The sequence below is a fragment of the Centruroides vittatus genome, unplaced genomic scaffold (assembly GCF_030686945.1).
Source record: "Centruroides vittatus isolate TY-2023 unplaced genomic scaffold, ASM3068694v2 contig_1343, whole genome shotgun sequence".
In the NCBI taxonomy this organism is placed as follows: Eukaryota; Metazoa; Arthropoda; class Arachnida; order Scorpiones; family Buthidae; genus Centruroides; species Centruroides vittatus.
The window spans coordinates 389,059-415,819 of NW_027120855.1; the positions used below are offsets into that span (position 1 = coordinate 389,059).

Sequence of the window (26,761 nt, forward strand, 5' to 3'; positions counted from 1 at the left end):
CAATAAGACAAACATTTTGAATTATAGAATTTTGAATGTAATTCACATGCATGGCAAAACATTTCTGACAGATCTTTGTGACAATCATTTGTCATTTCTGTATATAAAATTAAATTGTCAGTTACAAAGCCTTTGTTTATAAGCTTCTAGAATGTTCCATCACTTGTTATGGCCTGGAGGCACAATAAACCCAACAGGAAACCAGGAGCAGGTATATATTGACTTGGGGTTGAGAGAGCAACTCTCTTATTTTTGGTGTCATTACAGGAAAACACGAAGGCAACCAGCAATGATAGGACTGTGCAAAAGAAGAATTACGAAAGTTAATAGACTCTGCTCTAATCAATGAGACAATCAAGAGAAGATGGCAATTATGCGACACAAATACTTGAGGAACTTCTCATATACTAGTGTCTTCTCTCCCCTGTATTTTTAATTGTCTACTGATGGTAGGATCATCATGTAAGACAGTGGTCAGGGAACCGGGGTAAACTACCCCAAATGGGGTAAAAATGAAATTATTGGGGGTAATAAGGAATTTCTCCAAAACCAAGAGTAAAAGTTTTTAATGAAATTATTGTGTTTCAAAATGATAATTCTATTTGGTTTGTCTATTATTTATTATTTTCATGAAACTTTTTCATTTTCAGTGTAAAATGATTCGATAAATAGTGTTTAATTTAAATTTGTATCGATTTTCTCTTTTTCAAAATGAGGGGGGTAATATCGACTTACACAAATATATTTTGGGGTAATGGCTAAAAGAGTTCCTCACCCCCTGATGTAAGAAAATCTGAGGATTAGACTATCTTTATGACTTCAATTGGGTCAATCAAAAGTGGACCCAACAAATTGGTCAACTGTAGAATTTAAATTGAAATTACACTGATGTTCTTAAGAACAGTCTGTTTTAGAACATCTGTTTCTGAAACAGTCCATTCCAGAAGTTTAAAACCTGAGGCAGATTTTAGAAGATTGGAAACATTTTTGAAGTGAATCTTACACCAGTGCTGGACTAATTGTGGAAGATGTTTATTTCTTGGTTCTGTAAAAGATTTATCTTTTGTAACCACAAATTACAAAAGCAAATTTCTATTTACAATGTTTTGTTTTCTTAGAATACTGCCAAAAGTATATTCTGAAATAAGTAAATAAGTTCAACAAAAATTAATGATATAAAATTTATAGTTTAACCCTAAACTGGTATCATTGGTTTGCCAAACTCCTGCAATTCATTTTCTTCTCAGACTGAGATACCTTTAAAACTAAAATAAGCCCTATTGTCTACCTTCACGTTGATAAGTAAACAGCATACACAAGAAAAGAATGTCAACGCCTGCTTTCTACAACGAATAAGAGTAGTTTACTTTTCCCATGCAGTCTCACAAACCCAATGATTTCCAATTTCTTTAAAATTTCCATTGAGTTACCCTTGTCAACTAAATGCATTTTCATAGCTGTACTTTCATTAGTTTCTTTTTAAGTGACTGTAAATTGGTTGTATGATCTGTGTTCTAGTTGTTAATGTACACCATGAATACCAGCAGCAGTTTTTATAAAATACATTTGTTTACAGTATGACACTGCAATTTGTTTAGTATGAACTAATAAAATCTGTATAATGTATTTTTTAAAAAAATAAAGAATAAAAGTTTACTTTTGTATATTAATTGATTAATAAATAATAATATATATATTTTATGAAAAATAAAATTCAATTACGTTACAGAAAAAAAAAATGAAGAAACACTGCATTCTGAGTCTAGTTAAAGGTTAAGTAACAAATCATTAAAGTAATAGTGTGGAAAAACAGCATATCCAATATTATGAAGTTTTCAAGAAAAAGGAGGGCTTGTTTTTCAATTCACTAGCATTTTAATATACACAACTTAATTAATGTAGGTGTACAGCTTCGTGGACACGTAACCAAACCGTGAAAGTTTCTTAAAAGACAAACTGATGATTCACAAATCCAAATTTGTTAATAATTCATTTTCTGTAGTTTCTTGGAATATTCCATTTTTCAACTAAACCCATCAGTTAAAAAGGTTTTTAAAATGAAATTATACTAGAATGCCAACACTAATTGGTTGATTGAAATAATTCAAAACAGCAAGAAACACATCTACCAAAACATCCGTAATTGATTCCAGTGATGTTTAATGCAAAATAAAAAAATTTTTGGAGTAATATAACAAACACCTTATATTTATCCCAGCAGGATGGTGAAAAAATTAACACAAAACAAACTTTCAGTCCTGCTTCAGGTTGATGAAATTGCTTTGATAAATGTACATGGAATGACCTGAAGAAAATATTTATTCCATTTTTGTTTTGTGTTAATTTTTTCACCATCCTGCTGGGAAAAACATAAGGTTAGCATGTTCTTTATTTTATTTACTTGTCTGATTTGTGGAAGAGTAGAACATTTAAGTAATTTAAAAGTATAATTTGCAACAAATATATTTATATAATTTGATACATTTAAAATTTTTCTTTTTAACTACTTTTGTACCTCATTTTATTCATTTTATATTTTATGTATTCAAAAGTTTTGTTTAATTTTTCAAAAAACATCATTGTTTGATTTATGCATTCCTTCATAGAATATACAGAGCTGAAGATAATCTCCATTTGCATATTGAAAACATTAGTGTAAAAGGTTTTCATTTTGCATTAAACCTCGCTGGAATCAATTAAGCCTTTTTGGTAGATGTGTTTATTTTTGAAATTATACTTACATCATCACTCATATCCCTCTCGTCCTTGTGCCTCATTAGGCAGCGATAAACACGACCTTCTCCCGAATTCACTTTTGAACAGAATCTTTCACGATCTTCTCGACACGCAAAAAATAACGGTCGATCGAGATGAAAATCGTCACCCTGCAGTTCGGCAATACGAAGTATTTCGTGCTGACACACTGGCGATAACTTTTCTGTTTCTTTTGATAAGCATTCTATAGTTCCACCTTGCGAATGTAGCTCCTGTTTATTTAAAAATAAAGTTCATAATAAAGTAAATTTTTAAAACACTAAAAGTTCTTATAAACACATTTTATATCATCATCTTTTTTCTATAAATAAAATACTAACAACTGATTAGATTCAAATTATAATTTTTTTCCAAATATGCACTGTTCTGAATCAACAATTCTGTGGTGGAACCTCAGAGCTATTGTCAGAGCCCCACAAATAAAAATTAAATTTTTATTTATGGGGCTTTAACAATAGCTTTGAATTCATCAAGAACATCTTTACAAAATGTGAAAAAATCCTTTTCAAACCATATGCATTCATCTGCCATCACAATTTTCTTGGAAACTGAAATAATATGTATATAAATATGTCTCGTCCTTAGATCTCTTCCATTTTGTATATGTGAATCCACATTTTAATTGACATTAGACATTCCTACTTATCTTGAAAGTTCATAAATTTCTGGCAATTTTCATTTCTATGTAATGATTTACAACCATATTCACCAACAATTCAAATTGAGAATTTTGTAATCCGTGAACTGAAGCTTGTAAATCTATATTAAGATTTACTTTACTTTCCATATTCACTGACACAAGATTATAACATCCCAAACTAAAAATAAGTTATGTTGCGAGTTCTCCAGTTTGCCCGAATGCCTCATATCGTGACACATCCATGTAAACATTGGTAAACTATGCATGCGGTTTCAAAATTTAGTAGAGAATGGATTCCTGCAGTAAAAGAAACTATACTTATAAGACAGTTATTATTAGAATTAGTATAAAAAATATAGAAAAATATTAGAAAATAAACAACAAATATGGTAACAAATACAGAGACTAAATATAACACCACAATAGGTTTTTTGTTATATAAGCTTAAAAACTAAAACAAATGAAGATAAATGTAAAAATGTAAATGTGATGGTGTAATGGTTTATGATACAACTGCTTATTTACTCTACATCTGTTAAGACAATTATTCCCACCAATAGCCACACTAGCCACATTGCCTCTCCAAGCATGTCAACTCCAGAAAGCTCTTCAAATATCAACCCTATTAGAGACATCAACATTACAATCTTTCTATTTAGTTTTTTCAAGATTTCAGCCTACATTATCACTACTATTTTGGTGAATTATGTTCTGCTCATTTGATATCAGTGCCTAGTATTATGCTGCACCCAGGAGTGCAGAATATTTTCAGGACTAAAATATCCCTCGAACACACACAAAATTTTCCTAAAAATTATGAACCTATACCCATACAAAATAAAACAATTTATGAACCTGTTAATAATTATTACTATGTAGTTTTGGAAAATTCAAATTAAATCATACATACAATTAAATTAGCTTACAGTATAATTAGCCATGCAACACTAAACCAATAAATTAATGTAAAAATTTTTTTAAACTGAAAAAATACTTTAAAAGCTTTATCTGCTATTCATAATTTAGCTAATACAGACTAATCAGATGAGAACAAGGTTTATTTGTCATTTTGAAGTGCTTTATTGCCAATATTAAATCAAAGACCCATTTTGAGCAATGCATCTCATCAGTTTGACCTATTGGCACATTACAATATATGTATTACAATTATCACACATCATCAATAAGAACATTACTACTTCAAAAACATACTTAAGACAGTGTATTCTAAAGTATCACATCAAATCTCAATGACACAATTATAAAAATTGATTACCTATTTTGAAAGGTTTAACAATTATGATATTTACAGTAAATAGTTCTCTGAGATTTGATATGATGTTTTGAAATACTGTCTAAGTATGCAATTTTTTAAATAGTAACGTTGTTATTGATATTATATTATAATTATAATACACGTACATGTATTGTAATATGCCAATAGGTCAAACCGACAAGGGGTATTGTTCGAAAAGCATCTTTGATGAAATACCAACAATAAAGCGCTTCAAAAACAGCAAATAAACCTTGTCCACATCTGATTGGTCCAGGTTAGCCAACTCACAAATAGTGGTTATAGCCTTCACTTTCAACATTAATTAATTTGGGACACACTGTTTTTTTTTATTAAGAATGCTTTGATTTAAGCATATATCACCATCATAGGTTAGCACATACAATTATTAATTTCGTGCAATGTGTTGATTAAAAAATAAAATTGTAGTAATCGATACCACAAATGACTATTTTTAGCTCTAGATTATAATTAATAGACTTTCTGACTTCCAAAAACACAAAATTTATTTACAACATAATCACGCAATTTTTTTGAAAAACTGTTTAAGAAATGCAGACATTTTTTGCAAAAATTCAATGTTTTTGGAGTTTTTAACTGACTTGAATAAGTCAGTTAAAGTTCTTTATTATTATGTGTTGGGTTAAGTGAGATATACTCGGTTAACACTGGTGGCTGTGTACTATGCTGGACCAAAGTCAAAGCATAGTAACCAAAACAGAAATTAAAGAAGTGTATCAGTGTGTGTGTGTCTGTATTCAGGAATTTTCTCACAATATGACATGTATTCAATATAGTGGCCTTCTGTAGTGTGATGTATGTGTTTCTATTCAATTGTAATGTGCCCAGGCTTTTGTGTAGTGTGTGTGGTATGACACCTGTAGAGGAGAGAACAACAGGTACAATAAGCACCCTATCCATCCTCCACAGATGCCTTATTTCCTGGGCGAGTTCTGTGTACTTGCTAATTTTTTCAGTGCATGCGTTTTGTAAATTGTGAGTGTTTGGAATGGATATGTCTATAATGTATGTGATTTTATTGTGTTTGTCAATGAGTGTGATGTCTGGTCTGTTGTGATAAATTGTTTTATCTGTGATTATGGCTCTGTCGTAGTACATTTTGTGCGTGTTGTTTTCCAATACTGTCTGCGGAATGTATTTGTAGTATGGTTTGTGGATGTCTACTAATTTGTGTTTCTTTGCAAGCTCTTGGTGTATTATATTTGCTACTTGATTATGTCTGTGTAAATAATCTGTCTGTGCCAAGAGCTTGCAACCAGAGGTGATGTGTTGTATAGTTTCTGGCATTATGTGACATTTTCTGCATGTGTCATTTGTGAGTGTTGCATCTTTGAGTATGTGTTTTCTGTAGTTTTTAGTATTTATGACCTGATCCTGTATGGCAATCATGAATCCTTCCGTCTCCCCAAAGAGGAATCCCCGAGCTAACCAGCTGTTTGACGCAGTTTTGTCAACAAAATCCTGGGCCAGATCATAAGGATGCCTGCCATGGAGTGCCTTTCCAGCCCACGATTGCTTAATGGTGTCTATGCTTTTTATATGTTGCGTTGTGTCCATATGATGTGAGTGTAAGTTTAATGGTGTGTTATTTGAGTCTGCTAGAGTTACTGCCTTATGTAATTGTGATGTTTCTTGTTTTTTGTAGAAAAACTCTCGCAGTGACTGTATTTGTTTGTAGTGAAGGTTAATTATGTCAATCAGGCCACGTCCGCCATCTGGAAAGGTTACGCCACGTGGAAGGGTTAATCTTTCTGTGGAGGATTCAGGATGATGTTGTTTATGCTTAGTAAGTGTTGTTCTTGTTTTCTTTTGGAGTTGCTCGAGATCTGTGTGAGTCCAATGTATAACTCCAAAAGAATATGTGAGTACTGGGATGACATATGTGTTTATTGCTTTGACTGTATGTAACTGTGTTCTGAGAATAGCATTTAACTTACTTTGGTATTCTTTAATTAATCTTTGCTTTATTTGTGTATGTTCTGTTAGTTTGTCCTGTTGGAATCCTAAATACTTGTAGAACTCGCCCTCTTCCATGGATTCAATAACGTCTCCATTTCTAAGTGCAAAATCTTCTTTCTTCAGGATTCCTTTTTCTATGCGTAGTGTTTTGCATTTATCTAGGCCAAATTCCATTTGTATGTCCTTGGTGTATGAATGTGTGATTTGTAGGAGTTGATGAAGTTGTTTTTGTGTGGATGCATAAAGTTTTATGTCATCCATGTACATGAGATGTGACAGTGTAAACTGTGTTGTTTTTTCGTGTCTGATATTGTAACCATATTGCGTGTTGTTTAACATGTTGAATAATGGGTTCAGGGCTAAGCAGAACCAGAGAGGACTCAAGGAATCTCCTTGAAAAATTCCTCGCCTAATAAAAATTTGGTTTGTTTGTATGGAAGTGTTACTAACCCTGAGATGTAGTTTTGTTCTCCAGTGCTGCATAGTGTTTTAAAAGAATGCAATGAGTGATGGATGTATTTTGTACATGTGTAGGATATGTAGCAGCCAAGTGTGCGGAACACTGTCGAATGCTTTTCTGTAGTCTATATATGCCATGTGTATGTTTCTGTGTTGTTTGTGTGCTTGCCGTAGAATGACTGAATCTATGAGTAACTGTTCTTTGCATCCCCTGTGATTTCTACGGCAACCTTTTTGCTGTTCCGTTAGAATGTCGTGTTCTTCAATATGTTTGTATATTTTGTTTGCGATACAGGATGACAATAATTTGTAGAGTGTTGGAAGACATGTAATTGGTCTGTATTGTGTAGGGTCTGTGGTGGTGGTGTTTTTAGGTTTCATGTAGGTGATGCCCTGAGTAAGAACTTTTGGCATGTCTTGTGGATTGAGGATGATGTGTGTTAGGTGTTTAGCTAGTTTCTGGTGCAGTGATGTAAACTTTTTGTACCAGAAATTCTGAATGTTGTCTACATCAGTTGTTTTCCAGTTGTGTGTTCTGTTAACAGCGTAGAGGATGTCGTGTATGTTTATTTCAGCACAGGGCATAGTTGGTATGTTGTGCAAGTTTTTGTTCTCCTCCTTGATCCGGAGTGTTAGAGGTTGTCTTGTCTTACAAATATTTGAGTATTCATTTTACTCCACAGGGCTTGTTTTCTTTTCATTTAGACAAATTGTTTTTGAAATATAAACAACAACTCACTAATCTAATAAGGATCATGGTTAAAATGAAACAGTTTTCTATTAAGTCATACTTTCGATCGTGTGATTCCTTGATATGCTCAAGTTTGGGATTTATGTTTCCTATTTGGAGTCTATTTTATGTTGATAAATTAGAGAAGACTCAACTGAAATTTATCAGATCGATATTTCATATTAATCATTCAGTGCCTGGACCATTTTAGGATTCAAACCGGGTCGACTGCCAATGGCTATACGTTTAGCATTGGCCATTTTTAGATACTGGTTTAAAATGTTACAGCTACCAGAATTTGATCTCAGAAAGATGGTCTATAATAAATTGAAATTAATAGGTAGTAATTCTTTGGTTGTAACTTGGCCCTTTTTAGTCAAACGTTTATCATCTGATTTAGGTTATTCAATTGCTTATTATACTCAATTCCCTGATAAAAAAAACTTTTTCTAGCTGAACTTTTCCAGTCATTAGAAAATAAATATTGGGCCCAAGATATTCTTTATATTGAGCAAAAGTGTAGCTTTTTTGAAACTTCTTTATCATCCCCATGGATACCTCAACATTATTTATTATCAAATTTATATTACAAGATTAAATCTTTAATAATACAACTATGACTCAATGACTATACTATTTTATTAAATGGACATAGTATGAATATATCTGCTTACTCCAATTGTCCACTATGTAACAGATTTTTTAAAACCGTTAAGAATTATCTATTTGTATCTTGTGAACTTACTGAACACTTAAAGGATACTTTTTGACAATTGATTTTAATATGTTTTGTTTATATGACGATAATTTAAGTCCTGTAATGTTATATAAAATTTATACATTTTTCTGTCATTCATTAAACATGCTAACATAGATTCATTAATTTAAGTTATATTATTATTTTTTGCAATTATTTATAACAATGTTTCGAATTATTATTGTTGCTACAAATTCTGCAACCCCTTTGTAAAGGCAAAAGCCATAACAAATAAATGTTTGATTAATTGATTTACTGTTTGAAACACATTAACATATTTTTTAAATTGTAAAATTTCATTTTTCTATGCCTGAAAAAGACAATTTGACAAAAGTACTTGTAATAATGTTTCAAGTAAAAAATAATAAAAAAACTAATACTGTCTCTATTGGCGATATCTATTTAATCAAGACAATTCAGAAAATTTTTTAAACAAAGTTTATAAATTTGCAAATTTTTCATATGGGAAAAGAGTGAATATTTTATTTAATGTGAGTACACACAAAATTTTACCCATTACATAGCGTCCATAAGACTTTTGAAATAAAAACAGATTTTCATTTTTTGGTTCTTTCTGAATCTCTGTTTCGGTTATGGCTTATTCTAAAAATCAAAATCATGGTCTGGTAAACAAGACTAACTCATCCCTACTATAAGCATATAACCATGTAAGTAGGCAGCAGACAGCCAGATGGCTGAGTGGTTAAGATGACAACATATTGCTCCACAGAATTGAGCACAAAATAAAATCCAGACAGGTCAAAAATCCTAGGTATTTGTAGAGGTGGTCCTATTCAAAGGGGTGGCCCCATTCAAAAGTCTGCCTCAAGTTAAAAATGCATTAAAATACAAATTAAAGAAAAGAACCAAGTTCTAATGGTAGAACTATATTACTACTCAGACTCCTTATACCTCTGAGAAATTATTAATTTAATATTGCAAACGTTTTCCACCTGTTCCACAGGTCATCTTCAAGCAATTTTTACTTTTGGAATGTTATCTCGTGCAGGTTCGAATGTATATGCGCAAGATATTTCAAATTTTAAAAACCATGGAAAAATCTGAAATATACAGATCAGGGATAACAGGTAGATGTTTGAACTATAAAGACGCAACAAATTTGCCAACTGCGTGGAGATTCACGATTGACAAACACCCCATTTAATCAAGCATACAGCATATCCTCATCCCGTATAAAATATAGATATATATTACTTGTTAATGCATTTTATGTCAGCTTACGTCCCTTAAGTTATTATTTAGCGGATCGATACATTTATTTAATTACTTTTATTATTGTTTATATTTTATATTTTACGTGGAATGTTCCAACAGTTTTTAAAATTTGAAATATCTTGCGCATATACATTTGAACCTGCACGAGATAACATTCCAAAAGTAAAAATTGCTTGAAGATGACCCGTGGAACAGGTGGAAAACGTTTGCAATATTAAATTAATAATTTCTCAGAGGTATAAGGTGTCTGAGTAGTAATATTTTAAAACTCTGAGCATTTATTCAAGTGTAGAACTATAACCACTGTTTATAAATAACGGTTTTCTTTAATTTGTATTTTAACACATTTTCTACCTGAGGCAGACCTCTGAACTGTTGAAAACATGTTTTGATTAAACTAGTAATGGAAAAGTAAGGTGTAGAGATTGGTCAACAACATTCCAATTTCACTTTTAAAATACAAGTTCCCACACATTTTGGTGAATTTTTTCAATTAATGTATGATTCAGTACCTATAGGCTTAGCCATGATGCTACTCCATTTTATCAGCACTGTTGTGGTTATTGCCATATTATTTTTCTTCTGCAAATTTCCATTGAACTGTATTAATTCTCCAGGAACCTTATTCACACAATTGGATACATTCTGTAACCCTGATGTTCATCATATTTATTTCAATGTTTGAGATTAGAAATATTTTGGATCTTTATTTGAAAATTTGGCAATGATTTTATGACCAGAAATATGCCCTAAGAACTTAACTCTTATCAACATAAACAGTTTTACTACAGACTAAATGATGTTATATGTTTTTTGTAGCATACAAGTTTTTTATCATTTGAATCTTTGCAACTTGGCTGCTAGTTTGTTTGAGTATCAGTTGTATTCCTCTAAGTGCATATTTTATTAGTGCTGTATAAGTATGTTTTAACTGTCTTGAATATTTTCCTTTTGTTAAGTTTGGTGTTACGTTGTTTTTAGTATAGCAGGTCAGCCTACCTAGTCGTCTAATGTTATTTGTTTTATTTCTAGTCTTTATTATGATCATCATCTTTAGAGAAATAAATCAAAAATAAAACAAAACTAAAAAACATTTTGTCATTTCAACACAATCCACATTACGCTTTGTATCTCAAATACTCGAAAGTTTTTCGTTCCACTTATCTTCTAATCGCTTTCAAAATAAATTTTCAATATAAATAAAATGAAATAAACAGAAATAAAACAAAATATTTGAGATAAGACCTCCCAAACTGCATATCAATTGTGTATCATTTTTCAAAACCAAGCTTGGAAGTGCAAGATTTATGCTGGTGCAATTTATGCAGAAAATTTCATTTCTGTTCTAACAATTTTCTGCAAGATATATACCAGTGAAAGTTACAAGTCACTGCAGATTACACACAAGAAATTATGATATCTAAGTTTATTTTTAAAAAATTATCAACTTTTTCTTTACCCAATTCTTACCTCAGAATTTATATCTATGCGACCACACTGAAGTTTATTAATATCGTCGTTACAGGCATCCGTAAATTTATATATTAATCTATAATCACTAAATATAATTGTTTCCATCTTTTTTAAAAACGACCGGCATTCGGCATCCGTATTATTTTCCATGTAATCTATCAAACAGGATAACATTTGACTCCTGGCTCCAATCGGTTTGCATTCTTCATGCTAAAAATCAATTAAAAAAATTACTTTAAAGTTATTGTTACACAAACATTTCTGAAATTTTTATGCAGTTTTATTAAATCTTGTTTTATGCACATATCTTATTTAAATTCAATATATTATAGTCATTACAAAAAATAACATAATATTAAATTTTCTTCAAATGTAAAAACAGTAAATTATACGAATGAAGAAATAAAGTAGAAAATTGCAATAAAATTCCAAAATTGTGTTTCATACATTATTAATCCACTTTAAAGTTAGTATTATGAAAACAATATGAAATTCAACACAACAAGTAACAGCATTTTTTTCAAATTCTACTTAAATTTATGGGAATGAATAAAAAGCAAGAAAGTAATATTTTCAGGATTCACTTCTAAATTGAACCGAATTTAAATTAAATTTCTTTTATTATCTATAAATTGTAATTAACTCGTTCGTAATTTTTCTGCATTTTATGTTCGGAAAGACGATACACTGCATTAAGTGTACCGTACGTAGTACCTACGGAAATAATTTGATATCTTTTCAAAATAAAATAATTCCTAAATAACTCACTATCTCTTAAATAATTTGTGTGGACTTAGTTCACTTTAGAATTAAATCCTTCATTTTTTCCATATACGCCGGACAAACTTTACCTGCTGCAGAAATTTTCGACACATACTATTCGCCGCATTAACAAAACGTTCGTCTAACGTCAAATTTCTCTTGTAGGTCCATATTAACTATAAAGTAAACGATTACAACTAATGAGAATTTCATTTATTAAAAAGTATCAGATAAAATTACTTAATAATTATAATTTATATAACTAAACATCAATTCTTTATTGATAAAATCTTAAAAGTAATGCATAAAATAGTAAATTTTTAAATGTAAATTCATAAATTTTAGCATTTTTAGATGTTTCTGATTAATCTATTAAAAACGTTTCAGGAAAGTACAATATAAAATACATCTAAACTCTTTCAAACTGAATTAGTTGTCATCAAGATTATAAAAAAATTATTCAAATATTTTCAAGCATTTGAACAATAAAAATTACATCTTTTAAACTCACAAAATAGCCTTCATAAGCAGCAAAAAATTTTAATCACCAACATTTTCAGTCATTTGCAATGACATCCTTCAGGTATCATAAATAAATTGAACAACATTACATTTTTGCCGAAGGTTGTTTTGTGAGTTTAATACCTTACATAAGAATATCTAGTTGTGACATTTTCCTTTTTCAAATATTTCAAAACCAGGGCACTATAATGATAAATTATCTAAACTATTCAATTGGTTACATAAAAAACTTATAACTTCAAGCAAACTACCAGTGAGTTATTGCTGTGCAAAGAACAATTTGAAAATGAATATTAATCACATTGGTAACCTTTGCTTAATTCCATTATTACTTCAGTAACAAAGAACATTTTCAAACAGCTTGACTGTCCTACTTCAGGTCAGTTATACATGTTCCATTTATGATGCTCGTTCTATAGCATTATACATTCGAACTCAATTCGAAATTTCAATTATTTTTGAAATTTACGAAATTTAAATGTATCGAATGAAATTTTACAATTCGTGTATTCTATATAATTTTATATTAACACACTATAGTTTAATTGAATTATTATAATAACCTTTTATCGGGGTTATCGTAAAAACTTCCCAAGCACGTGATAATGAATCTGCATCTAGTATATTAATGCACTCTCTCTTCGAGGCTGTTTTAGATCTCTAAAAATTTTGTTTCTTCTCTAATAAAACACTTATTAATCAATAATGCTTGCTTGCTTCAATTTAGCTTCAATTCCTGGTTCTACTGTTCGTGGATAAACGTGTTGTTTGTTTCTCTCTTTCAATATCATATTTGTGTTCTTAATCCTGTGCTTATAAGAATGGATTAAAGAACACATACTGAATTAACACGAATCGGTATGGTCTTAGGCCGAGATACCGCTAGCGTAAAAATGGGTGTAAAACCCCTCGCCGTAAAAACTTTTAATCGCTATTTGTGTTTGCACTCTGATTGTGGTGGAGGTCCGACTAGCAAACTTTTTACGGTGACGGTGCTGTCGAAGTTACACCCGTACAGTTACAAACGTGATATATTGATATAAAGACAATAATTATATTCTACGAGTTTTTTCTGTACTATAATTAGAAATGTAGTAAAAACAATATCTTTACTTTCATATATTAACTTTTATTATCGTATTAAGATAATATACAGCTTTTATAACCTTAGCATTTTTATTATATACTCCTCAAAATTGAAGGATTTTCCTTTGGCCATCCATATCGCACGCTTTGGGCATCCATTATTATAATCGGGATACCTCTCGTCGTAGATACGTGAATACTTTCGGATGTTTTCGACAAATCTTTCCAGACCTATTCTAGAGTAGCCACGAGAAAACGTACACAAAAGCTCGTTTTCCACCATTTCCACACTATGTCACAATGACCTATATTTTGCTGACTTCTGATTGGCGGATGGTACCGTTTTACGACCATATTAGCATGAAAAGTTAAACACTGCTCGACTCTCTTTTATGCTGGTTTTACGACCTGCTCGGGCATAAATTATCAAGGTCACACGATTAAAGGCTTTTATGGTAAAGGGTTTTACACCCGTTTTTACGTTAGTGGAGTCTCGGCCTTACCCTAAAACTGGAACAAGATAGCATCACATTCGTCCAATTTTTGGATATTAAAATCAAATTTAAAGAAACAGCATACATACAAATGTTTATTATAAACCAGAATACATTTCTTTATCCATTCAGCTCAATCAAATAATACATTTAGATATAAAGGAGCTGCATTTAAGTTGTTAGTCAAGAAGGCATTTACCCATTCCATCGGTGTATTGAGGACACAGTCATAAACCTTAAGCACGTAAGGAGAAAAGCAATAGCACACGGGTACTCGATAAAATTTGGAGAACATTTAGCAGAAAAATACATATATGCCATACATGACAAGATACAACCCCAGTGCAGAAAACATATCCCAGCAGAGTCTAGAAACATAGTGGTGGAACATGAAAAAAAGCTGAAACCAATATAAAAAGAAATTACACGTATTGGAAGAACAGCGCTGGCATACAAAAGGGGCAATACTATATACGAAATGCTGCAAAATGATAAAGATATTATAGATAGGACCAGAGCTCCTGGAATTTATAGCATACCATTAAAGGGTGACAGATTTGACAAGGATTTAATTTACATAGAAGCCACAAATACATTCTTAGAAGCACAGGATTAAAGAACACAAATATGATATTGAAAGAGAGAAACAAACAACACATTTATCCACGAACAGTAGAACCAGGAATTGAAGCTAAATTGAAGCAAGCAAGCATTATTGATTAATAAGTGTTTTATTAGAGAAGAAACAAAATTTTTAGAGATCTAAAACAGCCTCGAAGAGAGAGTGCATTAATATACTAGATGCAGATTCATTATCACGTGCTTGGGAAGTTTTTACGATAACCCCGATAAAAGGTTATTATAATAATTCAATTAAACTATAGTGTGTTAATATAAAATTATATAGAATACACGAGTTGTAAAATTTCATTCGATACATTTAAATTTCGTAAATTTCAAAAATAATTGAAATTTCGAATTGAGTTCGAATGTATAATGCTATAGAACGAGCATCATAAATGGAACATGTATAACTGACCTGAAGTAGGACAGTCAAGCTGTTTGAAAATGTTCTTTGTTACTGAAGTAATAATGAAATTAAGCAAAGGTTACCAACGTGATTAATACTCATATCCTTTAATGGTTAGTTTTTTAAAAAATATTGATAAAATAAAAGAAGGAATTATTCTTAGAACTTTTTGTTGAACAAATGCAATTATAAAGATTTTTAGATAATTAAAAAATAAATCACTCCATTTGAGTCTGTTGCTTCCCTTTACATTTGATACATTTAGTAATTACATGACTTTTTTTGTAAACATTTTTAAGACAGTCTTGACAGATGACAGTCTTTGTTTCACTTTTCTTGTCTTCTACAAAAAATCATCTGTCTAATTAGCCAATTGTTTGGACTCACTGTCCCGATCATTTTCTATAATCTCCGTATCTTCTAACTCAGATTCAGTGTCATAATAATCTTTTGAACTTTTAAAAGATAGATTTAATAGATAAATAAAAGAAGCAAGAAGAAATTATATTTGGTGTGTAGCAGCAAGTATGTTGCAGATACAGAATAACCTAATTCAAAGCTGAAAAACAAAATGAATAAACACAGAAAAACCATTTGATATGTAGATGGTGACATATGATATGAATAGAGAATACTAAAATCACCATTGCTTACAGGAGAGACCCAACTATCTATAGTTTGTTACGTAATGAAAAGGACCCATCTGAGCCGAGGAGAATGACGGGCGTCTACCAAATTCCGATGAGGGATGAGAGGTTTAATAGGGATCTGATCTATATAGGATCAACGAAACGCTCGACAGACATCAGTTAAAGAGCACAAGGCAGATATACGGTATAACAGAGCTACCGCATCACTCGCGGTGTATGCTTCGGAACCGGGCATTAATGTGGACTTCGCGGGAGCCACACTAATAATCAAAACACCCCGAATGGACCACCTCAAATAGCTAGAAGCGATAGAGATTTATAAAGCGCAAACTACAATGACATGCATTAATTCACGTGAGGAGATGGCTCTTTCGCTTGCTTGGCAAGCTTTATTACAAGAGGTTGCATGGAGATTTGATTGAGGTCAGATGACTCGTGAGGTCATGTGACCCTAAGATTAAAAAAAGAATGCAACGCAGGAATATCTAAACACACAGGAGAAAGACGATTCAGATCAGTAGGGAACACGACGGATACAGCGCTTGCGCAATGGACATTACGCAATCAAACTGTCATCGTTCAAATTTCGTTTTTTAAAAGTTCGGAACGAGATTATAAAAAAAGAATCCAGCCATTTTAACCCGAGGAAGGACGCGGAAGGTGTTCGGAAAACGTTTGTTGATTTGATTTTGTTTATTTTCACACCGGTCACAGGCTCAAGTAAGTGTTGTATTTATCTAAGAATACTAAGTTGTAGCCAGCTATCTTTTTCAAAATTTTTTTATTCCAAATTGCTGGAGATAGTCTTTGTGGTTTTTCCACAGTATTCTTCTGTGGCTTTGGACAAACCAGAAGCTTGTGATCGTGATATTCAGTATGGTTTTGGTTAGAATAGGCATTAAAAATTCTTGAGGTTTGTCTGTTTGAACTATGAGTAGAAATATAATCAGATGGAAGTATAAACAGTTACAGTGTAACCATGTAACTTGTTACTATTATGTTAAATATTGCAGGGTTTGTATTTTTCCATTTGTAAAAAACTTTTATGTGAAAATTATGCTAAATTTTAAATATGGGTTTTCACAACTATTGTAGGTATCTATATTCATGTAGTTGTAGCTGAGGAGGGTCCACTGAGAAAAAAAATGCATTCCATTAATAAAAGTCTTTTTTCAATGTGATCTTGATTACTTGGCTTCATTGCAGTTTGATAAGCCTCATATCTCTACTAACTGGTTATTGAGATGATTATCAAATTAAAAATTCTCTTTCACCTTAGTTTATTTCATATAACATTAGGTTTACTAAACAACACTCCAAGTACCTAGCACACACTTATACTATACAACAACAATACACAACACTAGGCAATTATTGCATATAACTACACACTACAAATTCTTAATCTAAGCATAACTCTGGGTACTCAATGCACATTCACAATATACACAGACAACAGGAAACATATTCCTACTATCCCTTGTGGCAGCTGGAACAAGTGCCAGCTGCCCTGTCACAACATACACAAACTACATCCTGGGCCTCTTAATGCTTTCATAGCAGAAAGAGGTCCAGGAGCCTCACAGAACTGTTCTCAATAACAAAATAATCTGGCAACGAGTTGCATAGCAACTTTTTCAGCTGTTATAACATTTATATCATACATGCATTGAATTAAATACAGAATTACAATCTGATGGACTGCACCACAATACACTGAAAATTGACTTCAAGTTCAGCAGAATTGATTTATTAGAGCATTAAGGTGAACATTTATGTTCTTGAATGTCATGTAACTAACAAATATCAACAAACAAAAATAACAGACTTCTTTACGTAACAATGTGCATATATTTCGATAGTTCCTAAGTTATACAGTCGTTTATACAGTAGAGCGTCATTTATCCGAATCAATTGGGGACTGGGGTTGTTCGGATAACCGATTATGTACAAAAAAAATACATTAACCTGTCCCATGTTGAAATTTTTCTCCGTTGCGTTGCTTTGAATTTTCGTCGATTTTAAGCCTAACAAAAATTTTTATAATAATAATCGAGGCTATCGTATCGTTAAAAATTATTTCTTTATTTTGTACAAACAAAATAAATGTATTGAAAAATATAAAAACAAAAAAATTATACTTTAGAAGTTAATCTAGTATCAAAAACGTTCGATTCGGCACGACACAGTCCGACCAGAAAGCTTTCGGTCGATCGGCTTTCGAATAAACGACGCTCTACTGTATTTTATGTTTGAGTAACATTAAACTTTACCATATTTCCATGCAAATAAGAGCATAATCATGTGTGTGAAAATTGCTCGTTTTTGCTTTTTTGAAGTAATGTCCTGATTCACTTATAACAGTATATCTTGTAAGACTTGTCTCTCTCATTTTGGCTGAAAAGAGCACTGCATTGCTGTGTCAATGTAAATGTACTAATACAGTAACAAATAAATGAAATCTCTGTGGTAAACATTAAAAATAAATGAGCAATTATTTATTGTGACATCATCACAATGCCAGGATGAAATTTTTAATCATATTTTTAATTTATTTCATTTAAAATATATGCTCTCCACTTTCAATTAGTACTGTAGTGGCTTGCTCCTGCACATCATCTGTTCTGTTAGCAACGAAGTTGTGCCAGTCATCTATTAAGGGATATTTAAGTGAAGATATTATGGTTAGGAGAGGTGATGTACTAAGTGCCCGGTCAGGTATTCGTCCATTGGTAATAGATCCTAATAAAAGTGATACGCAGTCTATAACATCTATTAACTGCTTTCAGGGGAAGTTTTGAATTGAAATAACTTGCATGACTTCCAGCCTGCTTCAGAAGTTTGTATAAGTTAATCAGGGCCACCTGCCTAAGGTTTCCAAATCTGGTCTCGTCTTTCGTCTATCTAACTTTGTTCTCGAAATTAAGGAAAGACAATGGACATATGCCAGATGGACAACAATGAGAATTTACAGGTCTACAATTTTTCCAAACTGCAGCCCAAAAAAAAAATACCAAAATAAAAAAATGTTTCCAATACCATTAAAAAATTTGTTTAGTAATTTTAGATACTTTGGAATATAGTGCCAATTTTTCCTCATCTATGAATATATCTGAGTATAATAGCATGCCCTTATTTGCACACAAATATGGTACTCTTCAAAATTAAATTATTTTTTATTTGTTTTTTCTGTCACAACTAGATTCGTAGACAGACAGTGGGAATTTTTGACATCGATCTTTATTCGGGAATATCTTGCGGGCCGAGACGTGTTTCGGGCACGTGCCCCTCTTCCGCCGACATTTCTTTTCTTTTAGAGATATCTTATAAAGAGGTGTTAACTTATAAACATCTTGCTTAAAAATTACTTATATTAGTGGTTAAAAATTTTTCCTGAATAAAGATTGATGTCAAAAATTCCCAGTGTCTGTCTATGCACCTAGTTGTGATAGAAAAAGAAATAAAAGACGACACAGTTTCAAGATAAACAATATTTTTTATTTGTTAGCGAACGAAACAAATGTTAGCTATAACAAACTATTTCCAACAGTCTTTATAGGTTCAATATGAGCAGACAATATTGTATAAAAAATTCTCATAAAATATTTTTATTGAGAAATTTCTGTAACAAGTGGAAACTGCAATGACAGATACCAAAATACTCAAAAAAAAACCATTAATTGCAGCAAAAACTTTAATTATTAATAACTAATGTTTTCAGCCATTTTTTACCAACTTTCCTCAGGTAGAACATATACCTGATTTTATGTTTTACCTGATGTTTTAATTCAGGTAGAACAAAATTGAATATAAAACCTACCTGAAGAAAGTTGGTATTTTTGAATGTTGTAAAACATCCATAAATATGTATTTTCAAACTATAGAGCTGTAATTTATATTTATTATATTTGTAAATAATGTTATTTTAAGTGCACTAAAATACTTCAATAACTTTCAGTCTATCAACACATCAATGATATGAAACTTATAAATGCAACAATACAATATACAGAAAAATGTAGTATTCCTGCAGCATGTTTTATTTTCTGTCCATCTGTACTGTAATGCTACAACATCAGTTCATTGACCATTAAACATTTCTATCAGGCCACGTGTTTTATAAAGTTGCTTCTAATTCATTCATTACAAAAATTATATATAACAGTTTTTAAAGTAAAGAATAAGTAACAAGATGTAAATATTGAAACTATTTTGCTACGGTTTCTGAAACTCTTGACATTTGTTTCAATTTTATTTAACAAAGTTTCACAATACCTTTCTTTCTTTTCTCTAGCACTTTCTTTAATTTAACTTACATTAAAATGGTCAAATGGTTAGTTAAATTAAAGAAAGTGTTAGAAAAAAGAAGAGTGTTGTGAAACTTTGTATAATAAGTTCTAGTTTACTCTGCATTCAATTTCATTTATCTATTATCTATTTAAAATAATGTTTAAATTATGTTGAATAGACTAGTGAAATGTCGAAATTTTAATTATAACACAAAATGCTTCATTGTTAAGACAAAAGTGTTATTTAAAGGAAATAAATTTAAGGAGAATTTTACAAGAAACCTTGTTAAGTATAAAAATGGAATGCAAAACTTATATTTATTTTAGAATACAGAAACAATATTTAAATGACTATAAAATTTAATCATTATGTTTTAATAATATAATCAATCCTCCCTAATCTGCCATCTCCATTATCCAAAGCACCTAAATACACCAGAAATATCCAGCACAAATTATATTTGAAAAAACATTTTCAATAATTTCTAAATCATCATCTTCAAGTTAAAGGATGCAAATGTTGCTAATATTGCAGTGGAAAGCCTTTTGGATAGAATAATGGTGCTCCTTGATACACTTGTAAAGACATTGAGCCATTGCTCATATACAGACCTCTTTCTTGTTGAATCTGTTATCTATAATGGGAATAGAATATACCCCAGATGAATTCTGTGTGTTCATAGGGTCCTTGGCATTCTGTAATAAAGAGAATACAGTTAGGTTTCTCGTGTAGGAAATAGTAAGTTGGTTTGTTCTCACAATTTGTTAGTACCTTAGAAAAATGTCGGTTTTAGATTTGTCCTTCTTGGATGTGTACTCAGATTCATATTTACAAATGAAATTTTGGACAAAGTTGCATATACCATCAAATTGCAAGAACAAACCAATTTAGTATCTCCTACATGAGAAATCCAACTGTATTTTCTTTATTACAAAATGTCAAGAACCCTATCAACACACAGAATTCATTTGGGGAATATTCTACTTCTATTATAGACAACAGATTCAACAAGAAATGGGTCTACATAGAAGCAATGGTTTGATCTCTTTACAATGGTATCAAGGAGCACCATTATTCTATCCAAAAGGGTCTTCCCATCACATTCCAAACAATGTTAACAATACTTGCATCCTTTAACCTGAAGATGACAATTTAAAAAATGTTGAAAACATTTGTTTTTTCAAGTATAATTTGTGCTGGATATTTCTGGTATATTTACATGCATTGGACTTAATACTTAATTAATCAAGTTTTATTGAGTATGTATTTATCATCCCCTTATCTGCCACAAAAATTCCCAAGAATGGAAATTTGAATTTAATGAATGTATTTCTCCCTGAATTTGTCATCCACCAACTATTGGAAGGAATTGCAATTAATCTCTCATAAACCTTTAACCAACACAAAGTACAAATAACTGTCCAAGCAAATGTTTCCCCATCCCTCCCGGGTCCTTCTTCAAGCTACGAATCGTTTGTAACGATTAATCAGAACAAAGACCAGCCGTTTGGAATGCTATTTCAAATTGCGAAATTCGAAAACAGAAAAAATTGTGATTAATCGTTACAAACGATTCAAAGCTCGAAGAAGGACCCGGGAAGGATCCGAAAACGTTTGCTCGGACAGTTATTTGTACTTCACACCGGTTAAAGGTTTTTCAAGAGATTAATTGCATCTTACTCTGGTGTGTGATGATTCTTTATTGGAAGGAAATCTGCTGAAATATGGTTTTATTGGCAAGCTTAATGTATTTTGTTTAAAAAGCAGACCCAGACCAAGTGACCCATATGCACAGGTGTTCAATCCTATTGGAAGTGTGAGTTAATTTGTTCACGTCATGCTTTAATATAAATTCACTCCACTTTCCAAGAAATGTCCACAAGACAGTACAAAAACACTTTGCTCCTTTTCCAAGAATTGTTCTGATCTGCACAACTACTATTATGAAATGTCCTATGGCAATGACACACTTCCTAACACCAAGTGAGGGATACAGGTGGTTGAAATTTCAAATAAAACCCACACCAGCTTATCCTCAACAGATCCTCTAGCTTGTCCTCCAGTCTGCTTTGAGATGGCCTTCAGGAACAGACATTGAATAGCACAAGAGAGTCATTTAGCCCTGTCAATTAACCTGTCTCAGGAAAAAACTAGTCACCTATGATCTCATTGGTAGTGTAAAAAAAAAAAATTATGTCCTCTGTGTTTCTTATTATACAGGTACTCTATAACATTCATACATAACAGCAAGTCAAAAAACTTCATAGTTATGTTAAGCAAGAAAGGAAGGTCAAACATGGTAACTCAGAAAAGCTCTCAATTTGCACATTGAGCTATGAATGCATTTTGGTGCAATTGTTACAGATGAGCTAATTAAACTACAGGCAAAGGACTTGTGCAGAAAGTTCAAGCATACCTAAGATCAATGCTGGAAGTCTGTCAACTGGAATTTGCTTCTTACTGATGCCATTTGATTGATAGCAGAAGCTTGGCAGAAAGTAACTTCAGTGACAATTTTAAATTGTTAGAAGTATACTGGTCTCACACATCCTGATGCCACTGAAGATCAGACAACACTCTCACCAGAAAGCTAGGATCTTTCCAATTCTCTGGCTACTGTTGTCATTTAGTTCAAGCAAACTATCCTTCAAGTTGATGATGATGTATCAATTTTTTTTTTTGCAAGATGACTCTCAATGACATAGTTGAATTTGGGCAGAAAGAAACTGAGGATATGCTAGAATAAATGACAATGATTCTGATATTCATTCTGTTGGAAAATTGTTGGAGTATCTGAACGAAATTTGAAAGATTTTTGCAAAACAAAAACGACGGCAAAACTTGAGCACGTCAGTTATGGCCATTGCTCGCACGGCCGTAACTAACGTACGCAATGGCCCGCAACGGCCTGCAAAGAGAATACAAAACACAAAAAGACAGCAAACAAAAATTAAGAATGTTTTTTAAACAAGTCAGTTAAACAGTCTTTGTGTAAAGCCATATCCTTGCAAAATGTATCAATAATGAACATAATATCAAAGATAATATCAAAGTTAATACTATATCCAGTGTACACGTTAATGAGACTTATTGTAATAAAAATTAGTTACAAAATAAAAATCTTTTTGTTGACGCTGCTCTAATCCCCACCCCACAGCCACATAAAATTTTGAGTGAACGAAGGTTCACTCAATATTTTAGGTGGGGTGGAGTACAGAGAGTCAACTCTATATTTAACTTAAATTTATTGAAAACTAAAAATCAATCTTTTTTGTTTAGATATTTTTAAATATTTGTTAGAGAAATAAAATAAAATCATAAGTTGTCAACTTACGTGATGGCAGGCCGAACCGAGATCGGCATCTTCTATTTTCTAAAGAAAATCAAAAAGTTTTCATAAGAATTAAGATGTGAAAAAACATAATTGAAAATAACAATTCATTAGAAAAAAAAACAGATCAAATTTGAAACTCTCAACGTGCAAAATATTACACAGTATAACTTAATCTGGCAGCTTAACTAGAGCAGTACCAGATTACCAGACACTTTTGTACTTTTGCAAAATTTTATGTTATCTTCTATACAAAAGAACAGTAGCTACCGACCGGACACAAACGAGTTAACCGTAATAAAACGTTTCGTTTTCTCGATTCCGCATTCGATCTCCCCACGCACGGCAACGTGCCGAGCCACTCTCTCCGCCCCCGCCTCGATTTCTACCGAGGATCTTCGGCGCAACAAACAACTAAACAAATTAAAATTCGCAAAACACTAAAAATACCGGATTACCAGACATTTGGAATTATCGGTTGCCAAATTTACAAACTTGTACAATTTTAAATGATCATTAATTTATTCATATTTTTATAATCTAAACTATTAATAACATTATTATGTTTCAAAAATGTCATAGTAATGTATATTTTTTTCTAATAATATATAACGTAATACAAAATTTATAAACTTATCTTAACAAACAAACTATAACTCCCACAAGATTCATTCATAGATTTAAATATTTTCTTATTTATCGTAATCAATCTTTAATCTTTTTAAATTGAAGTTTAACTAATTAGAGGGAGATACATCAGTTTTTGCCACAAATTTCACTTCAATGATGAAAATTTTTTAAATTTTAATAAAGCAATTGAAAGATTTGCAGAACTTTATTGCTTTACTGAAGCAAAACTTTAAAATAACACAATCCAAATGTTTTGAAATACTTCTGTTCATCTTTGACATAAAAAAAACACAAACTACAAATGTTTCTGAATTCAAATAGCTATATTTTACATCATTATGAACCAAACAAACAACTGTAAATCTTTTTAATTAATTACAAATAACTATGAATTGCATTAAATTAAATTCAAACCTAACAATTAATAATAATAAAAAAAACAAAAACTGAACCCATTACTAAATACAAAAGTACTAAAAAACTAAGGAATCCCTGGACAACTTAATAATTGAGAACTAGTGCAGCAAGAGTTTTGTTCCGTATATTTTTAATCTACGTCAAAGATTTACAAATTTCGACTTTAACGTTAGTCGAAGGTTCAAACCTAAGTCTAAGCCGTGTTAGACGAAGAATCGAGAAATATGCAACATTTATAATACCTTTCGTGACGAACGATTATTACGTACTTTTGTATTACTTCGAAAATTTCGGAAAGCGAAAAATAGTAGTAGTAATAGGCGACGACGTTTGGATAAGTCCGAGAACATTTAATTAAAAAACGACGTCGTTCTATACCGACAAAACGAGCCTTTCGTAACTACTGTAAATTATAACTTTGTCGAACCGAAAACACTAAGTCTTAACTTTGGCAAGATCGCGTCGTAAAGATTTCCACAAAGATCTTCCCGACGCAATTCGTACGTAAATTTGTACCCGTATCTTTTTCCCGGCATTACTAAAATAATTAGGCAAAACTAACTTTTAAATAATGGAATCTGCACGGTTTTCTCCATTTTTAACGTCGACGTTGCCGGAACGTACGTACTTCCGCAAAGCAAAACATTTTAAAAAGTAAAGAAACAAAAAATTCGAACGTTAACAAATATGCTTTTTCTATCAAAAACTGCCAAAAACAAAACAGAACCTAAGTACGCATTACGTGGGATTTAGTGCATCTTACGTGCGGACCGTTTAAAACGATCGTTTTCGGAGCACGGTCGAAGCACCGCGGGTCGCAGGTCGAGCAATTTCTGCAATTTACTTACAGATACGTCTCGTCGACCGCAAACGCGAAAACGAGCAAAGCGGTCCGCCGCCGGACGGGTCTCGCGACCGCTCGAATAATTCGGAGAAAGGAGTCCGACGACTCCGACGAACGTCCGAAAGGAAAACTTTCCGGCAAAAGGCAAAAGAACTCCACGCTCTCCGGCACGTCCGGCAGAGCGTCCTAACGCGTCGCCCGGTCCGGCACCTCCCCCTCCGCCGGAGTCGCCCCGGGAGGCGACGGAGAGGGACGGCCGTCCGGAAACGTCCAAAACGAAGCACCGGGAAAGAGCGAGTCCGTTCTCCGACGGCCGTCCGGAAACGGACCTCCTTTTCCGAGCGGGGAGGCGCAGACGGCTCCAAGCAGGAGAAAGACGGGGACCGTTTTCGCGTTTTTTCCGGGAGAAGTGGAGGGGCGGAATCCCGCGTCGGAGATCCTCTCCAGCGGACAGGGAGCGATGGGGAGGCGAAGGTCCGAAGGAAGAGCATAAAAGAGAAGAGTCGCGGGTTCCGGTGGAAGGCGAGGGCCCACCTTGTCGTTCTGCAGACAGTCGAGGACGGCGAAGTTGTTGCCGAGCAACGAAGAGTCGCAGAGACGGCGAACGTCGCTCTTGCACTCCGGCGCTTCCGCCAACTTGATCCGTCCTCCGGAGCTGGAAGATTCGGGCGAGGCCTTGACCGTTTCCCTTCCGTGCGAAGGAACAGAAGCCCGGTCCAGGCCGGCCGCCGTTAGCCACAGACACACGGCGAAGAAGGTCCGCGTGGAAATCGCCGTCCCCCAGAAGGAAAACATCCGACGAAAACACTCTCCCATCGACGCCATTTCCAATTTGCAACGTGTTGCCAGCCAGAAGCAAAAAAATTTTGCGCCCGCTACCAAAAATCGTTTGAGGAAAGGTCAGGGAAACAAAAATAAAAAAATAATAATTTTAAGTAATTTTCTGCGGTCGTTCCACGAATAAAATCTGAGGTGAAAATTGCTAAAATAAAATAGTAACATCGAATATAAATTATTAATATATGTCATTATTTAATGAAATTTAAATGATGTTTCGTCCGTTTCCGAGAAAAATGGGAAAATCGTCCACCGAGCGGGAGAGAAATCGGAACGCGTTTCGGGCGTTCGGTTAGGTTAGAAGCCGTCAGAACTATTGTTAAGGTTGGTTCAAACCGAACGAATAGCAAAAGCCAATGAAAAAAGCGAAAGCAATTTCTATTCGCTTAGCGAAATTGACCCATACAACCAAAAACGAAAAGCCATTGAGAATTTTATGCAACCAATTATTTGCAAGCGAAAGAAAATGTCATCTCGAAAAACAAAATGGCCGCTTCCGATATTCCGTTGTTAACCACGTTTGT

At 32.7% G+C, this 26,761-nt stretch overlaps 1 protein-coding gene across 1 annotated transcript in view; it reads right to left on the reverse strand.

Annotated features, from left to right (window-relative positions):
* The window catches only part of Glg1 (golgi glycoprotein 1), a 171,409-nt gene extending 145,158 nt beyond the window's left edge, over nt 1–26,251 (reverse strand). Inside the window, exons 1-5 of the mRNA XM_067289283.1 lie at nt 25,935–26,251; nt 23,513–23,551; nt 12,196–12,282; nt 11,342–11,554; nt 2,742–2,987 (exon numbers count right to left, since the gene is read on the reverse strand). Coding sequence (XP_067145384.1) covers nt 2,742–2,987; nt 11,342–11,554; nt 12,196–12,282; nt 23,513–23,551; nt 25,935–26,225 — 876 coding nt within the window. The 5' untranslated portion in view covers nt 26,226–26,251. The remainder of the gene's footprint in view (nt 1–2,741; nt 2,988–11,341; nt 11,555–12,195; nt 12,283–23,512; nt 23,552–25,934) is intronic.
* Between the last annotated feature and the right edge of the window lie 510 nt (nt 26,252–26,761).